Below are 14,653 nucleotides of genomic sequence, written 5' to 3'. Positions count from 1 at the left end.
GCACGCAAAAAATCCTAAAACGGGAAATTTTCGAGGATTCGGATTACTGTTGTGAAACATAACAAGCTTTTGAATTTAATGTCCACGAAACAAAATAATTGATTCTTTTTACCTTACCGGTATTGAAAGCACCATTCATTTGAATGCTTATCCTGCTCAACATAAGGCTCGAACAACCTACTCACAAATAATTCGTTTATAAACCACGCTAATGTGAACACTTTCGTACAGCATTAGAAAGAACCGGTTGCCACATGCAGGAGGTTCGCAATATGTGACGAAAGTGAGCTAGGCAAAATTGAAAAGAAAATCTAACTTGCATTATGCAATGCGATAAATAAACGTTGCAACATGTCTGCGGATAGTTACAGCAATGAGCAAAGTCTTTTTTTTCTGCTTTGTACCAGAAGCCGCCTATCAGTTATTATTACATTAGGAATAAAATGGATAAAAAAAGATCAATACAACTGTCATCGTAAACTAAAAGCTTATTTTGAATTCACATTTTCACATAAAAAACGTAGTCGAACAAAATACGAACTCAGGCAAAGGTGTTGATATCTTTATGCAAGAAGAGCAATTTTAGACAAATTCCCACATTGTATCTGACCATTTCTAACTGTTCTAGATACTCTTATGGTTCAAAGCTTTTTGGTTTGCATGCGGGTATCAAGTTACATGGTTTTTCTAAATCTGGATTACAGGTAGACTGCGTTTTTTTTGAGTTTTTTTTTCAGGTGTATCAACAAGCATGAGACATTGTACTGATGATGTGCTTATTTCGCAGTGCACAACATGTCGATATCACGACCCCATGTCAATCAAATAAAATCCAATCGTTACTCAGCACAAAATGCGAATAAACCTGGTATTTCCCAACATCCAACATTGGAGAAAATATTTAGTTTCAGCTTCAGCTTTTTCTAATAAAAGTTGCAACAACATAGTAATGAAGACTCCAACATTTTAATTGAGACCTCCTGGGAAATCATCATATTTATGAACTACCGTGATTGTGATGTTTTTTTTACATATTCCATGTGTTTTAACATTTTGCGGACGAAAAATATTATTTTAAAAATCCAACCATTAAAACCAAGTAAATCACTGATTCGTTAACAACAGCCAATCTCACTTCTACGAATTTGTTATTCCATTTTACATGTTTTGTTTGCATTTTTTTTCAAATTCAAATTCAGATCTTCAAGCTAACTGAAAATTATCATCATTGCCTAGCGTAGTAATCGAAGGAGAGTTGGCTCGATTCGTCAATAGAGTCGAATGGCTTCGTGTAAACTGACAAAAATAGATACGATCGATTCATGTGTAAATAGCATTTCAATTCAATGTGATGTTTCTCATCAAATAAAAAACAAAGGGATTTATTTCCCGATTTCACGTGCAAGTTTTGTTTCTGTTCCGCTTAACGCTGCCCAATGAATCGTCTTACATATGTTGAACACATCGTTTTTAAGTGGAAATAAGTTCAGCACGAATGTATTTTTGATATTTAGCTGATTTTTCAAGTAAAATTTTTTTCGTATTGGATCTCGTTGTCACCCTTTTTCTAGGGGGAGAGGAGTTACCATTTCCATCCTGCGATGATTGAGGGGCACTTTGTTCGTGGCTAGTCTCATCATTTATTGCCGCATCGGTGGTATTGTTATTGGTTCCCGTCTTCTTTTCGTTTTCCTTGCTATTCGCAGTCTTGGACTCGTTACTAGTTGCTGTAGACGCGCCTTGTTGTACATTAATTACAGTTGCTGGTTGGTTTGATGGTGAAGCAGGAGTACTACGCTCACTAGTTTCTGTTGTTGAACGGTTGACCTAGTCTTTGGTTGAAGATGTTCTTTTCGCAGTTTCAGTTCAAGGTTTGCCTTAATATGCAGGTTGTTCACAAAACTGACATATAATCAGTTGATTTTCATAGGTAATCAGCGTTTAACACGGGTGTATCCGACCTTGACCACAAATAATGTAAGATGGAATTGCTTTGCGTAGTTGCATACGTACCACTCGCACCCCATTCTGGATACCGGGGGAAAATCCGCCATACTTCCCTTTCTATGGAAAGAACTCCACCGTGCTTCTTCTATGGCATTGTCCACGGCCCCCTGTCACGACGTCATCTCGTTGAAATCAAAATCGAAGCTTCAAAATCAGTTGATTGCGTTGTAAATAAATAATCAGTAATGCAATAGATTTACCATGTTTGTTGCACGAAAATTACAGATTTTTCAGCTGATTCTCTCACAGCAACTTGTCGGTTTACCTCAAATACAGCAGACAGTGTTTTGAGGCATCAAGTTTGAGTTATTTTCACAATTTGAGAGTCACGATGAGTATCAAAACATCGCAGTGTTTGGGGCCCAAATCGCGGGGGGCTCAACGTAATCGGTGTACTTTCAAATGGCTGGCGCTAACAAACCAGTGTCAGATGGCTGAGTGTCCACCATGTACAGGGGGATTTTGTATTTAATGTTCTCACACTCAACGGTGTGCACCTCGTTGTTAACTGAAGCGAATGCAATTCCATCTCTTTTATGTTTAAACATAATGTACATACAGTTAGACGCCTTGTTGAATTGAATCTCAGTAACGTTATTAGGTTGTTCGCAACGCTATTTTATTACGTATAGGTTGATCTATTTTAGATCTACGACTAAACCATGTCAATCACAACGCTGAGATCTAGTTATATTTTTCGAGCACAAATTTGAAACAGATTTAAAACAGCTCGACGAATTTATTTCAAATTAATGAAACACATTTGAAACACGAATAAAACACTGTTTTATATTACTTGCGTGAGTATGCGTAGCGAGATCTGACAGGCGAAATGTCAAAGCGTCGAATGACATATCAGAAATTGTCAATGTAAGCAGGAAATATTTATTCGTATTTGGCCATTTCATACACTCCACTGTATTGTCTTTGTTTCTGTCGACTCGACAGTAAGCAATTTTCGACTGCGTCGGATGAGATGCGAAATCGAACTCCGCACAAATGTATTTGAAAATCACATGATTTGACAAATCATGATTCCATTGGAATCTACATGTTGAACAAGGTGACCCTCGTGTAAAATTCATACAGAATTGAAGGGTAACCCAAGTAACAATTTTAATATTAATAAATACTTGTAGCTGTCTTCAATGCTACATAATAAATCTTGCATTAAAACTTTAAACTCCACGAAATCCTACTGAAAACCTCTATAAGAGCATGTTCCTGCCAAGTGGACCATTCTTCATAAGGTTTATAAAGCAAAGTGAAGAATTAGCATAAACCTGTGTTAAAACTCCAAATTCAAGAAAATTTTGAAACCAGCTTTACGATCAACATTTAAATTATTCGGAAGGAATGAATTCCGCTATGAATAAATTGTCGTTTTGATAATATTTTTCATAACTATGTGTGTGTCATGTCTGCTTTGAATGCAACCAGTAAGAATATATTAGATTTTATTTACAAGTTTGAGGTTTTTTCCGAACGTAAAAACTTCATGCGCTTTTATTTTTATCGTGAATGTTTGGGTAAAAATAAGAATTATAACTAATCGCCTTGAAATAAATGCAGTTTTTGCGAAAATCTCCATGATTTTTAAAAATTATTTTTTGTGATTCTTCGTCATTTTTGTATAAAACTATTTCGTAACATTAAAACTTGTGTATACGTTCTGAAAATGAATCATTAAAGCCCATCATTTTTATTCGTTTTTGCATTTCGAAGTATATTTGATGTCAATAAATGCTACGGTATAGGACATCATAATGGCGGCCATGAAATTTTCTTTAATGCAAATTACGCTCAACCCAAGAAACAATAAATCAAATAGCCCACAACAAATGTGTCATAAATATACTTTAGAACCCTCAAATTTGCTCTGAGTGAAACTGCCATCCAATGAGCACGCACACACACAAAACTAGATTTATGAATGAATTTAACTGACAATAATGTTTTAAAGAAAATGTTTGAAAGCAATATTAAGAGTGTTTGCATGGTTTTATTCTAGTACACATTGTTTTATTTTTAGTCCAGTTGTTAGTCTGGGTAAAAAGTTTTATAGAAGCTTTAAGAACTATGATATTACTTGTCAAAAGAGACATTTATTATAGTCGTCATAAAACAGGTAGTGATTAAAAAATCAATTACAAAACTCCTATAAATTACAATCAAAACCATTAGGCATTCGAATTGTTACTTGGGAATTGTGCAGAATTCGATACTCACTGAAAGTTAAACATAGCAGCAATTGAAAAAGAAAAGTGTTCTGTTTCGTCTTATGCTGCAAATAATTATCTATTTGCAATAGTTCGCCTGCAGTTCCTCTCCAAAGATGATGTTGACAGGTGGCTTATCGACCGTTATAAAAAAAATACCGAGTTGTGTACGAGATACGACCAATCATAATGACATTAATAGGTAAATAAATAAATAAAACACTATCTAAAGCTAATGTTAGGATTTAGGAAGCTAGAACCTTCAGTTACTAACATATCATCGTAAAGGTGTTCAAGCATTATTAGTTCCGCTTCCGTTAGTAAACAGTGATTTTTGTTTACGACAAGCGCCTCCGGTGATTTGTTTGCTGTGTTTGATGCATATTGTTGAGTAACGTTTAATAACGGTCATACGTAAAGTCCACAGCAGATTGGTGTTTCCGACAAGCTTATCTGAAAATTTCCAACGCCTGCGCATACGGGCCAGGGTCATTTCGTCGAAGGCCATTTCGCCGGAAACCGTTTCGCCGAAAGCCATTTCGCCGAAAGGGTCATTTCGCCGAATGGGTAATTTCACCGAATCCTGAAATTGTCGTAGTATCGTAATTGGAATTGATTTAAAATAAAGACAAACTAAAGATGGTATCGTTAACGCTCATTTTAGTGACCTACAATTGTACTTCAGCTACCGCTCGTTCGGATCTATTTAAAGTACAGAAACCTAGCTTTGAGTAGACCGGGTAAACAAGGCGGTTTTATGTTTGTATGCGATAGGCCGCCACTTCTGACTTAACTGGCGTCGCATTGGCGGATTTGTATCGGCGAGTCATCTTGGTATCGGTTATGTGGCTGCGTCAACAAAACAAATTAAAAATGTGAAGTATTCGAAATTAGGGTAATGTCGAAATAATCCTTTCGGCGAAATTACCATTTTGACGAAACGACTTTCGGTGAAATGACCTATTCGGCGAAATGATCCGCTCCCACGCATACCTACGGATTTCTGCTTTCCCTACGGATCTACTACCTTGAGCTTATTTATTTTGATTTATTTCTTTAGAAAACTACAAAAAATCAAAATTGAGAATTCTCGATTTAATAATGAGGATTATTGAATAATTCTACAATCTAATTGGCACCGATATCTACAGGCTGTTACATAAGAGCGTGGACACGATTACTCGCGATCGGTAAAGTGGAATGGTGTGATTTTTTTAACACAGAGGGCAGTAGTATCCTTCATGCAATGCGAGAATTAATCAGCTGACTATTGTTTACAATTCGATCTCAGTATACAAAATGACCCAAGCTGCCGCAGCAAAATACATGCAAAAGTCGAAACAATTTGTGAGTAAATGGATTAATCGGGTTAATATGACAACTTTGTAAGCTTGTGAGACCAACGCCCTATGTATTGAACCGCCAACCCGGGGTAAAGTACATCTCGATTTCAAACGGGGATGTTTCTCAGAGTCTTGAACAAAGTTAATCAACGATACAGTTTCCCCTTACAGCGATTCGAGGTCTGGCACCAACCCGTGGACAACATGACAGCTCCCATACATCGAGAGTATAAGTAAAAGTTTTGGTTCTCTGGTTCCACAATGGCGTCGTAAATAGAATAACATTTGAAAATAACGAATATGTTTTTCGACAATCTGCGGTTTAAATTTTTATATTTAAATAAGTAAAATATATTTTGCTAGCCTTTCTTGACATTTATAAAATAATTTTGATGATTAGTTACTATGGTTTAGTATAAGTATAATTTTTCTCTTTTCATCAATAGAAGGTTTAAAAGTAGTTCATCGCATTTCAACAAACAATGAACGTGAAGTAAGGTATTCTACTGAATTTTGAAGAAGAATACTACTAATTTGCAAATCAAGATTAAATCTATGGTTCTCTTATCTTTATCCGAGTCGTTAGAAGATCATTCAATGATACCAAATACTCCTACAAATGCTACTAATTCCTTGCGTTTTCATTGATGCGTCTAAATACGTTAGGTACTCTTTAGTCACACACCACATTTCAAAAAACACTTAATTTCTAACTCTATCAATTACTATCAATAGTTATCTTTTTAGACCAAAGAGAAGACGTTGGGCAGAGTCAATTAAAAGAAAGAAAGATTACAAAATATGCATGTTTGGATATTTATGGCGTGTGTTATTGATAAGTTTGTTGCTGTGCAGCGCTGTTATAAAAATTCGCAATATTTTGATATCATTCAGGAGTTCTTGCGTGAGTCACAATATGAAAATTACGCTCTTTTTACATATATTGCTGGACGCATACACAGTGACCGTGAATAACATAATGAAGTACAGGTTTCTCTTGTAATCTTTTTGTTTCGTGATTCATGGCACCCGCATTGTTTAGGTACACTAGCGCCGTCCTGAATTCAGTGGAACATATATGAAACAGGCTCATTTCTGTCAGGTTGTGTATCTATACTGAGCTAAATTCTCATTTTCACATTATATGATATTCTAATGGTTTTTCACTATTAGAATTTCCATTGATAACTACAAAGTGTATTCTACATCATGTCAAATATATAAGATAATCTTATGAAACATAAAACTCTTCGTAACGTTATTTTTACAAGATTTTCATATAACGAATGAAATTCCCAGTCTGAGTCAAATTTATTGACGCGCCCCTATAACCATTACTAGATATCCACACAACATACATGGAAACAATTTATGAAGCGCATATTATATTCATTTCGAATTAATATAGATAGGTTTATCTATACCATATGACTAGTTTCATAAAATTTATATATAACTTTTGATGGAGGTCATCCCAGTTCTATATAGCAGTTATATATAGATCAAATTATTGCTATTTGATTGAATAAGTGATACATATAAGATTCAAATTAATTAAAATACTGGGATAATGGTGCTTAAGGGAATCAAAAACAATGAATATATTTGTCTAATTAAAAATTTGTTATATTTTTCGTATGTTAGGAGTTTCATAATGAAAATTTATTTTAGTATTTCAACTACACTTACTTCTTTGGAACTGGCTGATTTTATCGGATATTTACAGTTACCAGACGAATCAGATGCACAACGAATCGGAAACTACTTCTTTTATTGAGGATTTGAGCTATACTAGTCGTTATGATATTTGCGAAGGAGAAGTAGGATCCCGAAACTATAAATGAATAATTTAAATCCTCTTCATAATCCGTTAGGGCATATCCTTGAACGAAATCGAATGAGCTGTCTTGTCAGCGATTCAAAATAACGGAGCTTCCTAAAAAAAACTGTCTGGAGCAGTTGATGTATATCGAGGACACAACTCCTTCTTCATCATTTAGATTTTATGTAGAGTTCCATTAAAGGTCATAAGTTGTCATATGTCTTTTGTGAAATACCATCTGTGTACGATTCATAAGACATATCCAATGAATATAAATTATGTAACGAGTTATGTTTCATCGGATTTCCATATACATTATATGGAATATCCTCATAACTTTCATTATGGTAACATCTATTTAGATTTAACGTACACTTTAAATAAAGATTATAAGTTTCCATATAACTTCTATAAATTATATTCTGCATATGATTCATATGACAAATCTGATGATTATAAATAAGATTTTCATTTCAGTGACATTTGGCTTCGGATCGAACTCTCCACAGAAGAAAATACTTATATAATAACTCTCCGTGTTTACCTTGTCGCCATCTGGAATGAACACCGGGTCAATTTTTTGCCATTGGAAATCATCAATTCAAACACCAAGGGTACTTGGTTAGATACACGTTATTATGCTCGTCGGTCACGTGTTTAACCGGATGAAAATTTATATAGCGGTCAATTCTGATACCAGTACGATGGTAGACATGCTCTTTTTGGTGAACAAGAAACCGTTTATTTTTCGCTCGAAGAAAATCAAGATTTTCTTACATCGCTCGCGGATGCGGTTGATAATCATGTGAATTTCTTTCTATGCCCAAAAACTTCACCTCACAATCTTCCTCCACGATTTCCCGTACCGCTCTTCAGACCCGAACTGACCTATGGTCAGCTTTGCGGATAGTTGTACTGGGGTGGAATCATGTAAGGTGATAAGTGACTATCACCTCTTGGTGATAAAGAGGTGATCACCAGAATGTTTGGAATCACCGAAGGTGATCACTTTTGCTATCACCATCACCGGTGATTGAGCCAACTTCACTCCATTTGTCACCTGTCAAGAAACGTCAATTTTTCTGGAGTAAAATATGAATGTGGCGTATACCATTGATATTAGGAGGAGTAACAAATGAAAGTGGCATATACCGATATAATATATTAAAATCTAAATTTTTATTCCCATAGTTTTCAATCATTTTGATTACTTCGAGTCATGTTTATCAATGATGATTTGTATGTATTGAAGAGTAACGTTGAAAAAAAAAATGCCTCGCGAGTATGGCAAACCTCTCACAAACAAATAAAAAATTCACTTGTTAGTTTAATTTAGTGCCGATTTTTATTGTCGTGAATACGACTTACTTTACTATGGGGCGCCTTTTCAAAATTAGCCATATGGAAGAATGGGCAGAACTTAATCGTGAATATGTCGACTTGTATTAATGGCAGCTACATAATTCTTTCACCATTTCATCAAAAATATTATCAGGAATTTAGGATAATATTTTGAACAGTGTGCGATAACCACGAACAACTCAAAAATTAAGTTTTCTCAAAATTTGAAAACAACGCGGAAAACTCTTTACTTCCGCAACGTCGCAGACGTCATGGGAAGTGCACCTTCTGCGTTGTTAAAACCTCAAACGCTCAGGTCGCAACTCTCATTCGCTTGCTGGCCATCAGAGCGAGAAGATTGCCGTCGAGGGAGTGCAAAATTCATAACCTGCGTACTGAAACTGGATTCTGGAACTATATACCGGAACTGATTTCAGTTTCGAAATTGTAGTTCTAGAATTGCAACTGAATTCTGAGTGTTATTGGTTCTAAATTCAGTTCCTGAACTCGGGTCCAGTTCCTAATTTCAGAATTCCTCAAATCGGTTCCATAATAATACTCTCAAAGAATTATGTGAAATTTTACTTTACTGTACTCTATACGGCCCATTTTTATTATAAAGAACTATCTAGTTATTTCATAATATTTAATTGCGTTTCAGAATGTTTAATGTAACTAATCTGTAATTTAGTATAGGCGCATCGTTTAAAATTCTAGTAGTGAAAAAGGGGAAAGTAGCACAATTCACACAATCGATCCACTACCAATTCGAATTCGGAAGTATAAAGAAAGCGTGTCAGTTTTATTCGTATTCCCGACATCCAGTTATGTCTCTGACATTACACACCCGTACTTTTTTCAATGGAAATCAATGTCACAGTCAGTTCTTTGGGATAAATTTGCTAGCTTTGAAATAACACGAATTGTTAGATCTTCTTGATGTTTCACAACGGATGGCATTCCTCTCGAATGAAAAAGATCCGTTAAATAATTTTGTGTAGAGTTTTCATTCACTTTACGATTATGGCATTTCACAGAGCTTTCGAATGATAGTTCCATTTTGGAAATTTTACTCACCGGTACTACGAATATCCACTATGATTAGCAACTAATTGTCCAAAAATATTGCTTTATTTAGTTCAACTCACAAGAAGAAAATTAAGAACGCAGTTTAATCTTTTTTTCTCGTTCAGTTGAACGAGACTGATATGTCACTCACTAAGTCACGACCATCTAATTCTACTGAAAATGTTAGCATAGATTTTTTATGTTGTTAGGTTATGTGCAACAGGAGATGTCTACATTCATAAACTTATCACATTTCCAGAAAGCAATTTATCTTTGACTCTACGAATACCCCAATGATATTCCTTCAAATAATTATTACAACATAAATGAATTGATTTATTTATAAATACTACCGTTCATTCTATGAATTCTTTAAACAATACAAACTAAGTTACTTTTCATTTTGGTATTTAATTTTTACACAAAATCAGTACGAATTTTATTGAAAAATTATCCTCTCCGACCAATTTTGGTAGGTTATGTTTATATCAGTGGCTTAAAATTCACCTAACGGACAATCATTTATAAAGTCACTTCTCAAAAAAATCAAATCACTACTAAAAGTGATAACTAAATTGCTATCACCTCCATTTTGACATGAAGATGATTAAATCGTGGTGACTATCACCTTACGTAATGCCAACATTTGATAGTGATGTTAGCCTTTCAGCAGTGGTGACATAACTTGGTGATTATCACCTTACATGATTCCAAATTTTCATAAGTGATAATCACTTGGTGATAATCACCTTACATGATTCCACCCCTGACTTTTCTTAGTCTAAGATCCTTTTCACGGTCCACCGGGATACTCCTACGGCGATTGTAATGTCTTTTTCTGACATTTGCACGTGGGACATATCACGAATACGGTGCCCTTTCTTAACAGTTTGACTGAATAAACCGATATCTTTCATACACAACCTACCAAGTTATGAGTTAAAGCTTACAAGAAACCCGACACTGTTTGCAAAGGTTAAACGGGAACCTTGTACAAACATAGTTGTACAATAGTTGATGGTACAAACATAATCACGAATACGGTAGACAGATCTTACACACTTTTGTGTCAATTTTTTTCAGGAACTTGTTATTCGTTTGACTCAATTTTCAAGACAGTACTTTTGTGTCAGAAAACCGTTTGTCAAATTATTCATTCACAATGACATTGCCACACACACAATGACACCTTGTTTTGAAATATTCCCACCAATTTGACGAATCAGTGAGCAATAATATTAATATTAGATGGATTATTTCTTTCTTAGTAATAAACAATATAAACTTTTTAGTTGTTTGTATTGCCCCAATTTCCCGCATGCTCACATGGAATAGTAAACTTGTAGTTTTCCATTTATAAAATACTATAATTGAACTTAAAAATAATTTCTAAGAATGTAATTATAAACACTTGTGCCACCACAACGCTAATGTACAAAGCGTCATCCGCAAGCGATTTACTTCGCAGCTGTTACATGCCAAATTTTGATCTCAAAGTTTAGCTTCTGTCTTCATTATTGAAGACAATTTCTGAGCCAACATAATGTTTCCGGTGATCTTCAACTTGCCTTTCATAAAGGCGGCCTGGGGTTGAATTTTGCCAAGTGCTAGGTCAACGAAATCGGCATCGGAAATTGTCAGTGTGGTATCAGCTTTTCCTTGTACTGGGCCTTCATAAAGCTTGGCTGATTTCAAATCAATTACTAAAACGAAGTTAATTTAAAGTTTAGAATAATATTTACGTCTGAGCAAAGCCTTTGTCGCAACGCAGTTTCTAGAACATTTATTCATTCGTGACACACGTGAGTGAAACTTACCCCACTCTTTAACAACTTTGCCGGCATCAGTGATCTTGTAGTGAAAAACAGCATTTATAGACTTTGCCTTGGCCTCGTCCTCGGCAATGCGTTCCTTGATTGCAGCGAAAATCGCATCACTCTGTAGATCCTTTCCGGCAGTCATGTTTGGTTTAACGACTATCTTCTTAAAGTCCACGTAAGCGCCTAATCAAATAAAAAACGTTAGTGTGATCGAAATCGAAGCCACTATAGTACTATATCAATTATCACTTGACTGAAGCGTTCGGAACACTAAGCAACCAAGGGAGTGGTGACGAACAGTGAGGTCGTTCGGCAAAAATATTTATCAATTTGAATTTTCAATCGTGCATTGATATCGAATGAGGTACCAACCGAATCGAAAAACCAAAATCTAAATGGCTGAAAGGCTATTTTCATTAAATGCTTGGTCATGCTGCAATAATCGCGATTTACAAGCGATTTGCTTCTTATCAAAAATAATATTTCTAGTCACTGAATCTAAACACGAAACACATCAGCGTGGTAACTCCTAGCTTGACCACGGCGAGATTAGATTAGTTGTTATTTTTCTGATTTTTATTCTGGACTCACCGAGCAATGATTGTTATTTAAATTACTTTAACTTTTGACCGAATGTGCTACCCAAGTTCACCTAAATTTCTTTCCTACTGTTCCTACTGTCAGTTTCCTACTAACATGTACATTGGAATGATTTAACCGGCGACAAAGAATAGTGAAAGAACATGAACCTGCCAGTAAATAAAGATTCGTGTATGAATGCGTTTTTTTAGTATGTGTGTACGCTTTCCATGAAAATGAATGAATGTGTATGAGTATTATGTTTATTCTTGCTCTTTTGTACACGTATTGATAATAATAACCAGACTATTATCTTCATTTGCATGCCGCCAAGTTAAGCTAATTTTTATTGTGCGTGTATTCGATAAAAACCGATGACTTATGATGAGATCATAAGCTTTTGATGCTTAGCAATCAGCACTAATATTTCTTTGCTCAATCGAGATCGAGTAAAATTTTAAATCTATTCGATAAAATTTTTATCGAGTATCTGGGTTATCCATTACGACATCCCTAGTTACACTTCAACAAGAAATAATCTAGAAACAGTTAACTTGGAAAATATTTATAATACAGAGTTTTTTCGAAGGAGGTTTGTAAATAAGGCTGTCGCAGTGCAAAAGCTTAATTACTCATGAAAATCTACTTCAAATACTTCTAAAGCTTGCTTCAGATAGAATTGGAACAAAGACAATTGCCCGTATTTCAGTTATTTATTATTGAATTCAAGATTTTTTTTATACAAATGTAGCGTTTTCTTAATACTTTTAAGAAAAAATACGGATAAAATTATTCGTCACGGTTTCGAAGGAATTTTCGATTTTTTCCTGTAACACGGCTCATTAGGCGGCACACACCTTCTTCGTCCATCGTTTTAGCTATCTTATTCCACCAGGTCGTCATCTGATTGATGTCTTTGACAACATTTCCCTTTGCCTTGAGTCTCCTCTTCATGATTGCCCAGTATTTCTCAATAGGGCGGAACTGGGGGCAGTTGGGTGGGTTAAGGTTTTTCGGAACAAACTGGACCCCTTTCTCTGCATACCATTATTGAACGACTTTGCTGTAATGACAGCTTACCAAATCTGGCCAAAACATTACGGGATGGTCGTGGGATTGATTGAATGGCAAAATTCGTTTTTGGAGACACTCTTTTTGGTATAGTTCCGATGTCATTGTCTTATTTGTATCGAAAACTTTTGTTTTTTTTGTCACAGCTGCAAATGCCCTGCAAAATCATAAATTTTTTTGCAAATTTGTCGGCGAAAACAATTTGTCGGCTAGAAATTCCCCTCAAGCCGTTGCCAAGTAAATTCTTTGACCTGGGATTTGCCCGAAGTCAGCCCTGACATAGGTTTCATCGTCCATCAGAAGACACCCGTCGAACTTGGTCAGCACCTGGTCATATAGTTTCCGATCACGAATTTTGACCACACTATTCTGTTTTATGGTCTGATTTGGCTGTTTGCTAGCTCGATACGACTTGATTCCTTCCCGGAGTCGAGTTCTCCTCACGGTACTATGGGCAGCACCGAATTTTCTGGCCAATCACGTTCCGACAGATTAGGATTCCTCTTAATCGTCTTCAAAATCGTACCATGCAGTTTCCGGTCGACAGTTCCACTCCGACGATTGGCTTGAGGCTTCCGAATCGTCGTCAATGTTTCCTTATACCGTTTGATAACGCGCCATACGGTATTTCTGGGCAATTTCAGCTGTTTAGCTAGCCTAGATGCAGTCCACAATGGATTTTCCAAATAACTGTGTACAATTTTTTCCCTTCTTTCGGCTTCCATGTTGATTGTTCATAAAGTACAGTCGATTTGCGGAATGTCAAAAATCATACGCGAAGCTGACAAAATTCCCGACACGTGGGCGCCAAGAACTTCCAAATCCGTCCACCAGGAGCGCCACAATATGAGCAAAAGTTTGTTCCAATTCTAAATGAAGCAAGCTTTACTTATATTTATGATTCGTCTTCGGCTTAAACCACTAAGCTACTGATTTAGCAGTTCAACTTAAACCACTAAGCCGTAAAGTTCAATTCCACTGAGTGACATTTTTTTCGTATTGAAAATTACAGCTGTGATTGCCATCAGGATGACCAGTAAGCGGAAATTTTATTTTGCTGATAACATTGATGTTTCGACGCAATTTGAAAAATGTGTCACTTACAATAGAGTTTAACCGACGACACGACCTGCCACTCGCTTTAAAAACTGTATCGCAAATTTAACTACCCCTCAGTAACTGGTAATGTCAAAATGAAATGTCATGAAAAACTATTGAAACTGGCAACACAGGTTGATGAATTATTGATTTTGAATAACAATTACCAAAACCTTGGTTACTGCATATTGAAGACTTGAAGAATGTAAACAAAACAAACTACCTCGAGTGGAAGATCTCATTTCGCGGCAAATAACAAGTTCTGCAGCATCACCTCGCGTAATA

The 14,653-nt window shown here is 35.7% G+C and overlaps 1 protein-coding gene across 4 annotated transcripts in view; it reads right to left on the bottom strand.

Moving 5' to 3' along the window:
• The window catches only part of LOC131426923 (peroxisomal multifunctional enzyme type 2-like), a 49,260-nt gene that overhangs the window by 22,810 nt on the left and 11,797 nt on the right, over positions 1-14,653 (bottom strand). For 2 of the 4 annotated variants that reach the window (XM_058589702.1, XM_058589703.1), the window contains exons 5-6: positions 11,618-11,803; positions 11,083-11,503 (exon numbers count right to left, since the gene is read on the bottom strand). The exons of 1 other annotated variant lie outside the window; for it this stretch is intronic. In XM_058589702.1, coding sequence (XP_058445685.1) covers positions 11,292-11,503; positions 11,618-11,803 — 398 coding nt within the window. In that variant the 3' untranslated portion in view covers positions 11,083-11,291. Of the gene's footprint in view, positions 1-11,082; positions 11,504-11,617; positions 11,804-12,211; positions 12,381-14,653 lie in introns of those variants that run through there. One more of the 4 variants, XM_058589705.1, reaches the window with a different exon arrangement.

Source organism: Malaya genurostris, chromosome 2 (assembly GCF_030247185.1).
Source record: "Malaya genurostris strain Urasoe2022 chromosome 2, Malgen_1.1, whole genome shotgun sequence".
Taxonomy (NCBI): domain Eukaryota; kingdom Metazoa; phylum Arthropoda; class Insecta; order Diptera; family Culicidae; genus Malaya; species Malaya genurostris.
This window is presented reverse-complemented; position numbering and strand designations above follow the sequence as displayed.